Source organism: Dunckerocampus dactyliophorus, chromosome 4 (genome assembly GCF_027744805.1).
Source record: "Dunckerocampus dactyliophorus isolate RoL2022-P2 chromosome 4, RoL_Ddac_1.1, whole genome shotgun sequence".
Classification (NCBI taxonomy): Eukaryota; Metazoa; Chordata; class Actinopteri; order Syngnathiformes; family Syngnathidae; genus Dunckerocampus; species Dunckerocampus dactyliophorus.
Genome location: NC_072822.1, coordinates 15,077,256 through 15,095,216, shown reverse-complemented (window position 1 = coordinate 15,095,216; position 17,961 = coordinate 15,077,256). Strand labels below are relative to the sequence as shown.

Genomic DNA, 17,961 nt, shown 5'->3' with positions numbered 1-17,961 from the left:
GCATCCGGAAGGGGTGCGGGGGGGTGTGTGAGCAGGAAGGTTCTTGTATCTAACATCCTTCCGCAGAGGAAAAGCCAGTATTTTTCTTTTCTTTTCTTTTCTTTCTGCTAGCACTAATCAAATGCATTCAATATATTTGCATGCTCCGCTGAATGAATGAATGAATGAATCAATGTGGCTGCCAAGATGGAGGATTATATACCCAAACTCACCAGGAAGTGATCACTTTTACAACTTTTATAACAAAGCATCAGAATTTTTCATGGAAGGGTTACGTGTACTTCACAGAAATGTTTATCAGTTTATAAAAAATAACGTCATTGCCACTGAGCATACAGTGCACCATCAAACACCCTGAGGTTTATCACCCGTCGTATAAAAAAAGTATGTAGAGTAAAAAAAGTACTCCAAAAGCAAGCTGCAACAAACCCAAATCCTGTGAATGCTCCAATTAACACCTCTGTTCAGTTACCATCTAAATGTCCTATATTCCCTGGGAGTATGGTCTGCAAACCAGCAAACCAGCATGTAAGCTTTCCCACGAGGGCAAATAGCATCCTGTACCAAGTCTACAGCAAAATGAAAGGTGCTTTGAAGGCTCTTCCAAGTCCCCATTTTGGAAAAGCTAATGTCTCTTCTGTTGTTGTTGCTTAATTTATTGTTATTACTTTATTACTTATTCATTTTCTTGTGTTTTTCTTTCTTTCTTTCTGCTGGGAGAATGAACAGAACAAGAATTTCATTGCATAGCAGAACTACCTGTTACTGTGCATATGACAATAAAACTCTTGAATCTCTTGAAAAGCAAATAACCATTGGGGTCTCTATAGTTAGTGTTGTTTTTTTAGACTAGAATGCAGTAGCTGTATTTGAGGCATCATGAATGGTCAGCATCTGGCAGCTTTGCCGATATGTGCACTTTAAAATATTGGTTGCGCTACTCAGCTGTTGGTGTGAAACTCACCTTTGTGTTAGTTACACTTGCCGTACTGTTGTTTTCAATGAACTCATCAGTGGTATTAATGCTGGCTGGGCAGTTTGCTCCTTACTGCAGTTACAGCATTGTTTCTGTTGCTGCTAGGATATGCTTGTTAATAAATGACCCTGTGGTCAAAGAAAGCTATGTTTTCCTTTCCGCTTTCTCATGAACTCCAAAACCTTATTAAAGTGACAACAAAGCCAACGATAGACACGAAGTAGTTAATTGGTAGAATGCAGTGTATGTATTTGTCAATTAATTAATTGATCCTTATGTATTATTTCAATTTTGTATAACTGATCTTGAAACTGCTGAGGCATACTGGAGTGCACTACTTGGCTGCGACCAGCAGAGGCACTGATCCAATGTACTGATGTCAGCAATGAAGCAGTGAAGGTGTAATTGTTGAAGTAAAGACTATACATTCATAGATTTAAGAAAAAGGATTATTCTTGCAAAATGTTATTGATATAAAAAAAATCTTTCTGTCTTAAGGTCTAAAGTGGCCTCACGCTGTTATAGGTAATACTAGACACGACGACAAAGAGCGAGTGGAGTGTTGAATACTGCAACTCTTTGTATTCCATTTGGCTGTAAGGTAGAAATTCTTCTAATGAGAGTGATAACCATATCTGACGGGAGCTACAGACCAGAAAAGAAAGGAAAAGCAATGCAGGTGGTAACTAAGACAACAGTAAACACAGTGGGCTCCATGCTGCTTCTGCCAGTCTGACGAGATGACACCGGTCCCACTCCCACCCCCGCCGCTCTTAAGACATTATCATAATGTTGTCTCTCTATGAGCCCAGCAATCAAAGACCCTCATCTTGAAATTGTGCACAAGTGTGTGTGCGTGTGTGTGTGTGTGTGTGTTGGGGGAGGGGTGGAGGTGTGACTGGACAAAGAAAGTGGTGAACAAAACATGTCTGCCTTGATACGTATTCAAACTGACAGCTGACATCTAACAATGTTGTGACGCTCTGTGTTACTTGTACACACATGGCAGCAAAGCAGATAACGACTGTCCTTCCGTCCATCCCTCCGCTGCCTCATTTCTCCACCACTGCAGACCAGTGGCTCTTGTTGGATCCTGTATCATTCATTCAATTCTGGTAAAATGTACAGCATACATTGACCGCTGTTAAAAAAAAGCCCACAATTTTTACTTGTTTATGTCTTCACGCTTCACTGATAATGTTTTCTCGTCAAGCGTTGAGATTTCTCACTTTGTCAATGAATCTAATTAACAAAGTCACTTTCATTGCACATGTCGATCAGAAATCAGAGGACAATGTCAACATCAAGCTAGCAGGAGGGTATGGAGGGGTATGAGTGAGCCGTGTGTTAAAAACGTCATTTTTATGAGCGTATCAATTACTCACGGATTTTTGCCATTCTTGGAACGTAACTCCTTCGAATAGCAGGGGTCTACTGTAATACCATATACCCACTGTGGCATTTAGTCAGTGGGTGCGTGATCAACCAAACAGTGAATGCTTCTCCCCAAATATGCCTCCATGCCTCGCAGTTGGGTAAAGAAACGCATCCAACCACTATTTGAAGAAATATGATAGTTGCCTTTACAATGCCTTTAAAATGACATCAATATTCAGTTTTGATTGACACCGTTCGTTTGTAATGGTGCAAAACTACACTGAGTTGTTTGTAAGATGTGATATGACATACAATCAACTCAAATAAACAAAAAAGGCGGTTAGTCTGTACAAATGAATATACGCAGTTCTCAAGAGCCACGTTTGCTTTGTCCCAGCGCGTGTGAACCTTCACACCTCCTGCATCCACCCGTGAACACCCCGTTGCAATATAACTGTGCATGTGGTCAGAAACAGCTGCACTGCGTGTGTGAAGTGTGTGCATCCACTTTGAGATGCATAAAGAGCTGTTTATGACACACTCGTTGCTGACTGAAATCCCGCTGACTCATTCATCCCTGGCACATTCAGTCAGAGCATGAAGCTCTTTTAAAACATTCTCTACTGTATATCAACATGACAACATAATGTAGGGCACGCAGGGGGGTCGAAGTAGGGGGAAAAATTGGATTAAATTGGAAATTAGTGTACCGGGGCCCCAAACATATTTAAATATGTCAGTTACAATCCTCCAACGTTCTAAAAAATATGCAAAAATATGTTAACTGGAGACTCTAAACTGTCCATAGGTGTGAATGGTGGTTTGTTTATATGTGCCCTGCGACTGGCGGCCAGTCCCGTGTGCAACTCTCGCCCGAAGACAGCTGGGATAGGCTTCAGCATACCCGCGACCCTAGTGAGGACATGCGGTAAAGAAAATGGATGGATGGATGTCAGTTTTAAAAACCAACATCTTAAATGTTAAGGGTAAAATACATTTAAAATACACATGCTTTAAGCAAATTAAGACTGTCTGAGACTACCTACATCCATCTTGCAAAAATGCAAAATGGTTCATTCCACCTGGTGGGACTTGGGTTGCTTTAAGGGTGACTCATTCCGCGACTCATTGGTACACACAAAGAAAAAAATCAGGCTGCCAGAAGAGAAAGGAGTGACAGGAGGGAAAGAAAGCTAAAAGCAGGCAGCCAAATGCTTACTAAGTTTTTTATCAAGGAAAGGTTAGTTCAGCCTAAATGTTAAAGCACACTGTGATTGATGAAATACCATGGTTTTAATCACACCTCACAAGTTTCATGAAAATTCAGCATTAGGGGGTATGTGTGGCGAGGGGCAGCTAACATTAGCCTCTGCTGCTGTTTGCTGTCACTTCTTGTGGAACTCTCCTGTGCAGAGTCCTTTCAATGATGGAATACTACTACATTCGTCCCTCGCCACATTGCGGTTCGAATTTTGCAGCTTCACTCTATCATGATTTTGCAAAAATATATTAATTCACAAATCATGCGGTTGACTATGTACTATTATTAGTCATAACATATGCTTATTCAAGCAATTAGTATGTATTTTTGGCATAAATTAAGCATTTCCAATCATAAAAATGGCTAAATGAAGTAAAATTTGTATATAAGGCATTCAGAAGACGCATTCAAAGATGCTGTGAATGATATCTAGTATTCTACCCTGGTCCCTAGGTGTGAGTAATGTTACTGTAATGTTGGGTGAGACACACAAACGCCAGACGTGATCGCCGAAACAACAGGCTTTTATTGCAGGTTTGAATTATTATGTAATTATTATAACTATAATCCCTAATAAAAACATGGGCTATTGTTGCTACAGTAACCCACGCCGAGCTCGTTCTCAACTCTCAACCCTCGACGTCACTTCCTGCACTGCAAAAATAGCCATACTTGAAAGAAGCCCAAATTATATTAAAACAAGACAACTTTTGCTGTCTAACATACTGACCACTCGACCACCTTGGTTACTTTTGTTTGATCAGCATGAAGCAAATTATATGGATGAAACTTTTTTATTTAAAAAAAGACTGCGATTGTATCTAAGATTCACTTAATTTAGGAAAACCTATTGTCATAAACACGATCAGAATTCTTTTTTGGCATGATTTGCATGAAAATTCACTTTTTTTTTACATTTATAGATACTAGATAAAAAAAAGAGTAATATTTTCTTGAATCAAGTTGAATAATTGTACACATTTGCACAGATTTTATGACTCGATTTCATTTAATAAATGTTGGTACGCTCTATGAAGTTTGCTGTGCAGCCTTCACATCGGTCCAAAATCAGCAAATCTTTCCATTTATTTTCTGTGTGTGAGTCCATACTTAAATTTAGAAAGTTTAGAAACCAGTTTTATTCTTAATTTAAGACAAATATTCTTAATCTGTTGCTGAAGATGAATCAAAATAAGGTTTTTAGCCTTTTAAGGTTTTATTTCTGGCAAAAAAATATCTTTATAAGAATTGGCTAGCAATACTTTGTTAATATAAAATTATTTTTCTCAAGTGAAAATTGCGAGACAAGATATTTTTTCTTTTTAGGAAAAAAAAATAAATGGTTGCTTAAAAAGGGACTTTTTTACTTTCTTGAAATTTTGTTTTTGCAGTGCACACTGCATTTTAAGCAACCATTTCTTATTTTTTTCCTAAAAAGATCTTGTCAGCCAATTCTTATGAAGCTATAAGACTTCTTACTTTGTAATAAGAACATTTTACTTAAATCTACCTGTGTGATTAAGAACAACTTGGTTATTTTAGGACTCGTTATATTCTTAAAAGTCACAATAAAAAATATTCTAGTTATGAGAATTCTAGCCAAGCAAATTTTGCTTCCTCCATTGGCAGGTTTTTTTGCTTGAAATAATAAAAGTTGCCTCATTTTAATGTCATTTGGGCTTCTTTCAAGTATGGCTGTTTTTGCAGTGTGGTAACACATTTATAATAACACACATGAGCACAAGTCTTATTTATGTCTTAAATGGCTTATTTAACCTGATGTCAACTGTATTGGGTAAAACCAATGTAAGGTTACACATTGAAAATGTCAGTCTTTTATTGTCCAAAACAGAACATACAGGGATTGGAATTGTGTTTTGTTAGATAAAAACAGTTATAACCTGGAAAAAGAGGACACAACTGACCGCATGACCTCATGTGGTGCATTTTGCAAAAGACCATATAAAAAATGATTACACAATGCTGATCTGATGTGCAAATACTGTAGATCACTTAGGGATGGCAATGCAGGACATCCACTAGCCACAACATTAGGTACATCTGCACTAATAAATAATATTTTCATTTTCAAATTAGTAATAATTCTAATTTTGCAGCAGTGTAAAACTGTACTGTGACACATTTCTCTGACCTTATTTGGCAATCTCAGAGTAGTATAATATCAGGGACCTTTCTACACCATGGTAAAACAATCTATTGACATCCAGAAAATGATGGCAAAGGTCATATTCACTCAGCTGCCATACCATTAAGTACAGTAATGATAAATATGGGAGAGGTTAGCTGAGTCAAGAGATAAATGACAGATATACTGTAAGTGGATGTCATTATGAATCAAATGCAATAAAAATAATAACACTATGTTTATCACTATGTTTATCACGGGAAGATCGGGTTCGATTCTCCCTTGGGCATTTCTGTGTGGAGTTTGCATGTTCTCCCTGTGCGTGCGTGGGTTTTCTCCAAGTACTCCGGTTTCCTCCTACATTCCAAAAACATGCATGTTAGGTTAATTAGTGACTCTGAATTGTATGAATGTGAGTGTGAATGCTTGTTTGTCTATATATGATTGGCTGGCGACCAGTGAGGAGACCAGTGAGGAGAATTTGAATGAATAGGGATGGCAAAGACCATATTCCACCAGCCAAAACATTAGGTACACTTGTACAATCTAATGAGACATAATACAAGAACTGTACAAAAAATACGAAATTTGACCCTCAAAAATACTACTAAAACAAAATTTGCTTTTACATTTCCAAAATACAAAAAAATACTTCTCAGTATGATTGGATACAGCAAAATACCATCACAATAGTTTTTGTGATTTTTAATTAACATCTCAAATTTGGGGTTACTATCTTTGTGAAGGCAGGATTTTCAATTGTGTCTGATCTTACTGTTATCAAGTAGCTATGATGGGGCTTCCTTAGAGTCATCTATACAGAGTTGTGTGCTGTGTATTGTGGTCACATCATACACAATGTCAACTGTACAGCATGTGAACATTCTCTACCCCCCTAAAACAGGATGTGGTGGTGTGACGACAAGTTCTCTCTCAACAACACCCATTTCCTATGAGTTTGATAAACAGCTTTGTGGTTTCACTCCCCTGCCTGGTATGCATGTACACACGCACACGCACACACACACACACACACACACGCTCAACTGCATCACCATCTGCTAATTTGACACATAACTAGAGTGAGTTAGTGTGCACAATGTCATCCATGCAATCATGAGATTTACTGTGACAAACGATATAAACGCCAGCAGAAGCACTTACGCCTCTATAACTCAACATCAGCAGCCACTGAGGGAGAGACATGAGGGGATTGAGCGCAAGAACGTGCTCAAATCATAGCAGAATTAGACAAGGGTATCAACATGTCACATTTATATTAAGAGCCAGTGATCTAAGTGTTTCTGAGTTATGTCCGCCACTGGACAGTTATGGTCCACATTAAGGCGCGCCCAAGTGTCTCTAGAGGTTGATGACAGGATGCCAGGAAAGGCTGCTGCTGAAGACTTTTCTTCTTTTTCTTCTCGCCTTGCCTTTTTTGCATGGCTGCATGAGCACATACGGTGCTGTCAGTCACGTCTGTGAGCTGTCAGCATACGTACAGAATGTGCAAGCATCTGAGGGGAGAGTGAGGGGTGTATTAGGCCCGCTTATCCTTCACACTCCTCTTGTCAAACTTAACATGAAAATGAAAGGCAGTCGTGCGTGTGCGTGCGTGTGCGTGCGTGTGCGTGCGTGTGTGCAGTGTGCGCGTGTGTGTGTGAGTGATAGAGACAGGGAAGCAGGGAGGGTCATAGGAGAGGAGCCGTGCCTAATCCTGTGGGATGTGAGGGCATCTTCTGTGTATGGAGATGGGATGTAGAGATGTGTTCAGTGGTGCATGGATCACAAAAGCTCCCTAACTGACAGAAGAGACTCCCAGGAGACCAAATGTCAAACCGCTAAAAAAAAGACAAAATGTCAGCAACATTATAGCATTTTATACTGCCATACAGTAGTGTGTTTTTATCGGCTAATTTACACTGAAATACACTGAAAGCCTAATTAGAGCCAATACAAGAGCTGCATCAAAGCTGTTTTTACCTTTACAAACTGTAGATAATAATGCTCAGTATTCACTGACAATGTCCAAGAGTCAAGCTGTAGTTTGCAGCACTGCACTGCATCGTACTGAGTTTCACTTTTACAGTGTACTCATGTGTAATTGAAATAACAAGCAAAAACATATACCAATTAGCCAAGCTACCTAAGATTCAAGTAAATTATATCTGACAGAGACAAGGAAGAGACGTGTATAGGTAGTGTAGCAGGTACATTCTTACCAACATTGTAAGGAAAACGCAACAAAAACAACAGAAAAAGAAAAAATTGTTTTTTCTCGGCGAAACCAGCAAAACAGCACATTTTTTTGAAATTTTGCCCATCATCCACTATCCTTACGTGAGACATAAACACGTCTTTCTCTTTTCTGTGTGTTCTAAAGATGCAAAAACAGCTAAAAAGACGCAGATAAGAATGCACATAATGGGAAGCACCTATTCTGTCGATAAAAGCCTTCTGAAAAAAACTCCAAAAAACGCTAACAATGCTGCATTTTTGTAACGTGCATATTAACCAAACTACAGCAACATTTTTATTATTATTATTAATATTGTTGCGCCGAAGAACTACGTTACTGGCGCATTGACACTTCGCCACTCCACACAGGCTAGCTACTAGCCAGCTCGCGACTAGCTTCACCACACACTTGCCCGCAGCGCGTTAGCGCGATGTTCACAATGCCTCAGGCCACGACAGAAAGATAACACTACATATTAGAGCTGCCACTACTGCTGCTGTGTTTTTGTTTTTCAGTTTGAAAAATGGAACGCCAGGTGTAGCATTCGTTTCTATGTTGCTATGTGAAATCAATGCGCCCAGGAAGGACGTTACAGTAATGCTTAAAAGGACCAAAAGTAAGTATTACTTGTTACCATAAATGTGCCTGTTCCTACATGGTCACAGCATGTATATAATACCATAAAACCTTGTTGAAGGTGTTTTAATAGTGGTCTGTGTAGACGGCACAAGTGTGTCCCATTACGTGCATTAATTACCTTCTCTTTTTAGCTGTTTTTGTATCTTTACAACTCACAGAAAAGAGAAAGACATGTGTGTTCATAATGATTGCGGATGATGGACAAAATAAAGTTTTCCTCAGGTTGACATTTTTTCCACGTGTTTCCTTGGCGAACCAGGAGATGGCAGTGTTGCACCAATAAGACCATATTTTGACCCGGAAAAACTACTTGTGGACCTTTAATAAAGCGGAAGTTAACGTTCATGGTACTGGTAAGAGTTATCGGCGATGGCGCTTGATGTAAAGTCCAGAGCCAAACGATACGAGAAACTGGATTTTCTCGGAGAGGGTCAGGTGAGGCGTGTTGAACGTCGGTGATGTCATTGTTGCGGTTTCTGTTCTTTTCAGGGCTCTGGCTTTTGTGGGCTGCAGGATGAAAGCTAATAGCAGCATGCGAGCAACCCGGTTGTTAATGTCAACAAAGCCCCGCGGTGCAAGCTGTGAGGCGCTGATGGTCAATATTGATTTAGCACGCAGTACCTTTGAAATTATGCCCACCATTAGTGCTGTTTTATGTCGAAGTGGTGTACTATTGTTCTGAGTGTATTTAATTTAACATGTCCGCTTATTATCTAACTCGGAACTCGATTGAAGCACAATTCCCACATCATATTCGGGATGTTGAGCTGAACAGTTCTTCATTCACACACGCATTATTTCCAAAATATATATTTTTTCAAAATCAGCAATGGGGTGAAATAAGTAAAGGCTATGACATCATGGTTTTACTGGTACAGCGTTTCAGAAAGGTGATTACATCCCTCACATTATTATATCTTCTCAAGGGACAATGCTATAGAAGAGAAACTCGGATCTAATTTATAGCACTGTAGTCAGTACAGTATGAAATGCACAGCTTGGAAAACACTGCCACTGTTGGTATGCTAAGGAATTCTCTAATTTAAGCATCTATTTTAGCATTTCCCTACATTCATACACTATTTTTAATATTCTCTATATGCTCTGTTTTCGTTATGTATGGATATTACAGCTATCCATTTGTCCTCTATTCTCCAGTTTGCTACAGTGTACAAAGCCAGAGACAAAAAGACAGACACAATCGTTGCCATTAAAAAGGTAAAGTAAATTAGCTACAGTCAACACAATACAGCATCTTTTGGCTATTCTGATGTTTGTATTATTTTATGTGGTTTGTTTTCCATTAGATTAAAGTTGGCCACAGAACTGAGGCTAAAGATGGTAAGTTAGTAAATGTATACGCTATAATCCACCCTGTCTATGCTTTTACAGCATAAAGATTTATTTCTTTATCATTCTAGGAATCAACAGGACTGCACTGCGAGAGATCAAATTGCTGCAGGAGCTGCATCATCCAAATATTATTGGGGTAGGGGTAGTTTTTTTTCAGTTTCTTATGTTAATACCAAATGTAAAGAATACACTTTAAGAGGCCTACTTTATTGTCATCCCATCTGTTTTGTGTTTCAGTTGCTAGATGCATTTGGACATAAATCTAACATCAGCCTGGTCTTTGATTTCATGGAAACTGATTTGGAGGTAAAGCTGTGATTTTAATACATTACACACCTATGCTGTGGCTCCTCAATAATATTCTTCCTCACTGTCCATTTGTATTCAGGATTCAGCATTTTTATTGTATCTCTTAAAAACGCCATTCGCCTATCATTACAATCTTCTGTTAAGGTGCATTAAGTAGTACTGTAAGTAGATTCCTTTTTCCTTCTACCTTCTTCATGTAATCCTGCTACAAATGTTTCCTAATTACTGAGGCAGTCTTATTAGCATATACAAAAGCAATAATATTAAAATTCTAGGTACTTCCCTCCCCCAAATTGTGGGTTTCATCATCATGTTTTTCAACACAACGACTGTTGACAACTTCTCTGTAAGATAAGTAGCTACTGCCTGTTGACATGACGTTGCCTTGATGACGTCATTTGTTAATTTGCATATAATTTGCATATGATGTCACAGATGCTGTAGGAAAAAAGCATAACATTGTAGGAGACAAAAAAGTGAGTAAAAACACCTTAATTACATTTAGAACTACAAATGTGATTCTTGGTTTGTTAACTTAAAATTGGCCCTCACCTTATCAAAATAAAATAATTTTAATATTTTATCTCGGCCAGCGCCTCTCAAAGTCTAGACAGTGTAATAATTACATCCGGACTCACCTCAAGCCTCCACCTTTTATCTTGCACTTAGGACTACTTGTTTAATTTATCACACAACGTTCTTCCATCACACGTTCTGACACACTGACAGGTACAGTGGTGTGAAAAAATGTTTGCCCCCTTCCTGATTTTTAAAAAATTTTTCCCATGTTTGTCACACTTAAATGTTTCACATCATCAAACAAATGTAAATATTAGTCAACAACAACACAACTGAACACAAAATGCAGTTTTTAAATTAAACTTTTTATTATTAAGGGAGAAAAAAAATCCAAACCTACATGGCCCTATGTGGAAAAAAAAAAAACCCACAGCTGAACAAAAAGAACATTAAGGCTCGTCTCTTGCCAGAAAACATCTTGATGATCTCCAAGACCTTTGGGAAAATACTGACGAGTGGTCTGACGAGACAAAAGTTGAACTTTTTGGAAGGTCTGTGTCCCATCTTGCGTAAAAGTAACGCCACATACTGTATTAGAAAAAGAACATCATACCAACAGTAAAATATGGTGGTGGCAGTGTGATGGTCTGGGGCTATTTTGCTTCTTCAGGATGTGGAAGACTTGCTGTGCTAAATGAAACCATGAATTCTGCTGTCTACCAAAAAATCCTAAAGGAGAATGTCCGGCCATCTGTTGGTGACCTCAAGCTGAAACAAACTTGGGTTCTGCAGCAGGGCAATGATCCAAAACACACCAGTAAGTCCACCTTCCCTGAATGGTCAAAGAAAAACAAAACAAAGACTTTGGAGTGGCCTTATCAAAGTCCTGACTTGAATCCTATTGAGATGCTGTGGCATGACATTTAAAAATGGTGGGAAACCCTCCAGTGTGGCTGAATTACAACAATTCTGCAAAGTTGAGTGGGCCAAAATTCCTCCACAGCGCTGTAAGAGACTCTTGATTGCAGTTGTTGCTGCTAAGGGTGGCCCAACCAGTTATTAGGTTTACTGGGCAATCAGTTTTTCCACACAGGGCCATGTAGGTTTGGATTTGTTTTTTCCTCCTTTTAATAATAAAAGGTTTAATTTAAAAACTGCATTTTGTGTTCAGTTGTGATTTACTAATATTTCAATTTGTTTTATGATCTGAAACATTTAATTATGACAAACATGAACAAAAAAAAGAGAAAGAAATCAGGAAGGGGGCAAACACTTTTTCACACCACTGTAAGTGACCGAGTCCTAATGAGGTTTGAGTGTAATGAGTTGTAATTTAATGAAGATTAACAAACATTTATGTTTTAGATCCCGCTCTGTAAAACAGGGCGAGATTCACAATGGCGGCCTCGTGCGTGCGTGATTTGTGGATGCGTAAAGCTCCACCATGCTCTCAGTGTGCTGTGGAAGCTGATGGCTTATGACTGCTTTGCGGTGGGGTGGACTTCTCAGCAGCACCTGCTGGTGCTCATTGAGAAAATAAACTGCAGAACAATACATGTTTTCACTTTTAAGTCCCCAAATACCAGAAAACTCTCCAAAGACGTTTTTAGAATACCTGGTTCCCAATGAATGCACACCTCTCATACATAAACAAGATTACGGTGCTTTAAAAAAAAAAAATCTATAATTTTCCACTCTTAAGAGTCAATTGATTCCATTAGAAGCCAAGTATGAAATTTGATGCTCATCTTAAAACCAGTGCTCAAAGTGCTTATTTTTAGGCATTTAAAATAATCTTCAATTATAGAGTATAAATCATCACAGCTTTCTTGCCTCTTTTCAAGATTCAAGAGTTTTATTGTCATATGCATAGTAAAACAGGCAGTTATACCATGCATTGAAATTCTTACTCTGTTCATCCTCCCAAGAAAAGAAGGAAAACACAAGAAAGAATAAGAACATAAGGAACATTAATACCAATTAACAACAACAACAGAAGAGACATTAATACAGATAAATAATACAAATAAATGAATAAATAAATAAGTAAATAAATAAAAGTGCTTTGAGTGTGTGCGTGTGTTGCGTGCGGCGTGTGTGAGTGCTTCGTTGAGAAGTCTGATGGCCTGTGGGTAAAAGCTGTTCGCCAGTCTTGTGGTCCCGGACTTCAAACTCCTGTAGCGTCTGCCTGACGGTAGGAGTGTGAATAATGAGTGTTGTGGATGTGTTTCCTCCTATTCTATTTTTAAGGTGATCATCAAAGACACCAGCCTAGTCCTGACTCCAGCCAATATCAAAGCTTACATCCTCATGACTCTACAGGGATTAGAGTACATGCATCAACACTGGGTCTTACACAGGGTAAAAGCACAAACACTCCACATGCTGCTGTATTCAAGGTAATCTTATCTGTGGACTGAGTAATATTTCTTATGCTGCTACAACACCTGCACCTCCTGAACCATGTTGTAGTCAATATGCATTCTTTACACTGTACTCTTTACTTGTGTATCTTGCTTGCTGCAGTAACAAGTGACTTTCCCCGCTGTGGGATAAATAAAAATACAAGTAAAAATCCCACAGACCATTCAGGTCGGTCAACAGAAGGCCAAGACATAGTCCTAATTCCACAAAACACATGCAGACTCTGCCTTTCTTTAAAATGTGTTGATTTACATTTGCAGGATTTGAAGCCCAATAATCTATTGCTTGACGGTAACGGAGTGTTGAAGTTGGCTGACTTTGGTTTGGCCAAAGCATTCGGCAGCCCCAACAGAGTCTACACTCATCAAGTTGTTACCAGGTCTGTGTTGTTCAATGCAAATCTGGAAGTTCACTAATGACAGAATTTATTGTAATGAACAAATGTCATTATAATATTTTTTTTTGTGCAGAATATTGGAAATATTCAGAATTATTGTGAATGCCTTCTCAGTATAATGCAATACAGTCCTATATTTTAAAATTAAAGTCTCTCTTACATGCACAATTAAATCCCTGTAAAGTTCGATGGGTAGCTCTTCACAATTAAGTGTACATAACGAAGTGACTTGTAGTCTACATTTTGTTCTTTAATATTTAATCAGTTGATATCTTTCCTAGGTGGTATCGTTCCCCTGAGCTTCTGTATGGCGCCAGGATGTATGGAGTGGGTGTTGACATGTGGGCAGTGGGATGCATCCTGGCAGAATTGCTCCTCCGGGTACACAAACCTCTTTGTAAATAACGTCTTAAATATTGTATCCATTTTAATGAGTCTGTATGTCGTTTTTCTTATACCTTAGATACCGTTTCTTGCTGGAGACTCAGATCTTGACCAGCTCACCAAGATCTTTGAGGCTCTTGGGACCCCCACGGAAGAATCATGGCCTGTATGCATTTGTTAGCCCCCTACTTATGGTAGTGTGTTTCATTTCAGTAAAAAGAAATCATAATCCTTTTTTTTTCTTTCTTTCTTTCTTTAGGGAGTGAGCAGTCTACCAGACTATGTGCCATTCAAAATATTTCCTGGCACGCCTCTGGAGCACATATTTAGCGCAGCTGGAGATGACTTACTAGAGTTGCTACATGGGCTCTTCACATTTAACCCCTCCACAAGGACCACAGCCACACAGGTGAACGTAAAAAAAAAACAAGGCCTGCTTTTAAAGATAAAAATCAGGGTTTAAGTATAAAAATGTGAGACCTGAGAGGCAGGATGCTTTTGATTGAGTTTGTATGTGTGTTTGTATTCTAACCAGAATAATGACTTGAGTTTCTACCCAAAATGCAAGCAAGATTTTATATGGCTCTCCCCTCCATCGGCGATGTACATTGCTTATAAAAGTAATTGAATGGCATTGGTTTTACTGTTTTCATTCATTAGAAAGATAACGTGTCACCCAATTTACATGGTTAACAAATTAAAAATAAATACAAAAACATCTTACCACAAAATAAAAATCTGGTAAATAAGGGAATAAATAATAGTAGTAAATTATAAATACAGCTATCAGCATCAATTTTGCACACTAACTCACTCATCAATAACAACAGTTCAATAACTATACATAAGCTACATTTACACTATGCAACTAAATTAAATAATTATATATATAAAAGCGATCTAAAATGTTTTATACAAATATTTGCAAAACTAAGTACAAAAATAAATTATGGGCATGGGAGACATATTTGTTATCATTTATAATAATATAAATCGGGCATTGCTTTACATTTGAATGCCATTTTAAGAGTTCATAGTAATAACTAGTTTTATTCTAATAATATTGAAGGTGAATTGTTTTGCCTTTTTTGGGCGCCCCCTACAGGCCACAGAGCTTTAGCCTCTGCCTATATTCCCTCTTGGGTCAGCCGGTTCTGACCAATTTCCACAACATTTTATGGAGGTGTGTGGCATGGCTCAAGGAAGAAACATTACATTTAGCAGATCCATGCTTGTGCCCACATTTCAAAAATATGCATTTATTTTAATTGGAGACTCCAAATTCTCCGTAGGTATGGATACGCTCCGGATCATCTGTGACCCTGAACCACAAACAGTGGACAATGGATGAATGTGCCTTTGTATCGTTACACACCAGTTGTGTAATTGTAGTATCATTTGTTTCCATCGATTGTGACGCGATCATGTTTACACATCTCAGGCTCTGAAGATGAGGTACTTCAGCAATCGGCCTGGTCCTTCTCCAGGCCCCCAACTCCCCCGACCCAATTGCTCTGCCGAAGCTCTGCGAGAGATGGATACAGCCAGGCTCAAGAGGAAAACTGAAGGCCTGGAAACAAGTAATCAAATGTCCTATCTAATATTTATACCCATAACCCACCCCTCTACCAGTGGATTTGACTTAAATAGATTTGCACCAAATGAATTAATTTACAGTCAAAGTTGTAGCTTCCAGAACATCCTACTCACACCCAGGTCACATCGAGCATAAAACCTGGTGGACCCTTCTATTTATACCAGGCAAATAAATCCACTTGATAGAAAGTAGCAATTCCAAAGGGTGTTGGCTCCACCATCCATGACACAGAGGAGGCACATTTCTGCCTCTTAGTGGATTGTGGCAGGGCATGTTTTATTGAAGTGGAACTCTGATGTTAGTGGGAGGTTCAAAGCTTTCCAGTCTCTTCCTGTGGTTTGGAAAACCTTTGGGTTGACTATCCGGTATGGTTGACGCTCTAGTATAGAGAGAATTTGAAGACGCATATAGACTCTCCCAGCATGTAGATTACAAGTTTGTAGAGTCTGTCTGCCTGTTGTTAGTTGTTGTTATTTTTCTTAATGCTCTCATTCTATGAACATTTTCATTTTTAATTTTCAGCTTCCATGAAGAAGAAGTTGATGTTCTAACCAGATGGGACCCGATGTCATTCATGGCGAAGGAGCTGCTGCGTCTTTCAGTCCTGCAGGGGATGTAAAGTAGGGCCTGTGGTCATTTGGCACAGTTGTGATGCCTGCCTGAACTCTGGCAATAACCTGCTGGATTGTGGCTAAATTAAGTGACTGAAAAAGAATGACCACAAGCACAAGCAAGCCTGTTCTATTTCTGGATATATTATTAGGACATCCAGCCATTTAAATCATGGGCACATCTATGAGGTGAAAGGTCACTTATGTTCTAGTTGATGCCAACAATGTTTGGGGCAAGGGTTTCCTTATCCGGGCATGCCTGTGTGCACTGGGTCAGTGTCAGTCCTGCTGAATTGGAGGCATAAAATGATGTATTGATAAAGTGAGGAATCCCTCTGATCCAAATGTTAAAAAATTGTGCCTCAATCCTTTTGTCCATATAGAGTACATATCAGATGTGTGCACTCGAGTCACGTGACTTGAAAATTTTGATGACTGGACTTGACTTGGCAATATCATCAAAGACTTACAACTCAACTTGGCCTTTGACATCAATGACTCGGGAATTGACTCGAACTTTAGTCTGATGACTTGAAAATACTTGAATTTCAGTGAATGTGTTGAGTAAAATGTGTCTCCATTCAAAGTAATTTCCAGCGAGACAACATATTTTACCTTTGAATCTGCCTCATTGAATGCATCTATTAACGTCTAGTCAGGTTTAAGAACAAACAACTAATGTGTGGATTACATTTCTGTGCACTGACTAAATTCTGAATGCTATGTCAGCACTCTTTTTCTGCAATAATGCTTGTTCCACTGGTCTTATTTTATTTAAAAAATAAAACAATTCAAAATGCATTCACTGTATTTGTCAAATTTAATAAATTGTTACATTGTTAAAATGGCATTTTCTTTTGGAGACACTAAACAATGCTTATGACTTGTAAGGACTCGAAGGTTTCAAGCCTATGACTTCGGACTTGACTCAACCTGTCTAGTCTTGACTTGAGATTGACTTGGACTTGCACGTCTTTACTTGAGACTTGCAAAACGCTGACCTGCTTCCACCTCTGGTATGCATTATGAGTTTTGTATTAAAAAACAAATACTGCAAATAATGAGGTCTCTCTGGAGTGATTATGCATGAAATTATATGTACTGTAAGATTATCAGTTTATGACATGTGGTCCATTGTTTATTTGCATGTCGGAGGTGTAAATTGTGTGGTCTCTTTTAATCAAGGCAGATCCCGCTTGACCATGTCTTGCCACAACATGTTTCCTGATTTATCTTGTCAATTCTTTTTAATGTGGCTGTAATCTAATATTCTTGGTCAACTGCCTGGTACCCTCAAAGACATCCTGCTGCCCTTTATTACATCATGCCAGCTCCTATTAACTAAAGTGACAATAGAAGTGACACATGTTGCTGTTGCCATATTTGATCAAATCTATCTGCCAGTGTTGATTTATATTAATGTCACCACTACTCATCAATGAGCAGACGTTGTTTGATTTCCAAAAAAAGTGAGAGCTATGCCTTTCTTTTATAAATGTTCACAAAACAGCCTTAAAGAGGCATAATGACCCTGCAATGGTCAGTGGGTGACAACATTGTGTTTATTTGTTCAATGTTGAGGTCAGATGACAGATCTGGCATACAGCACAATTAAATTGTGCACAATTACACATTTGTGGGGATTAGAAATAAACAGCTGCATAGACCTAAATTACTATTAATAAGTATAAGACACCTTGTTGTATAGCCATGTACGATGTCAGCTCAT

General features: G+C 38.6%; 1 protein-coding gene across 1 annotated transcript; it reads left to right on the top strand.

Moving 5' to 3' along the window:
* Positions 1-8,956: 8,956 nt before the first annotated feature.
* On the top strand, positions 8,957-17,299 carry cdk7 (cyclin-dependent kinase 7). Its single transcript, XM_054774913.1, has 12 exons — positions 8,957-9,073; positions 9,797-9,856; positions 9,946-9,979; positions 10,060-10,127; positions 10,229-10,297; positions 13,070-13,180; positions 13,504-13,622; positions 13,922-14,021; positions 14,104-14,190; positions 14,284-14,433; positions 15,466-15,604; positions 16,144-17,299. The coding sequence occupies exons 1-12, from the start codon at positions 9,008-9,010 to the stop codon at positions 16,170-16,172; spliced, it is 1,032 nt and encodes a 343-aa protein (XP_054630888.1). The 5' UTR covers positions 8,957-9,007; the 3' UTR covers positions 16,173-17,299.
* The last annotated feature ends 662 nt before the right edge of the window (positions 17,300-17,961 follow it).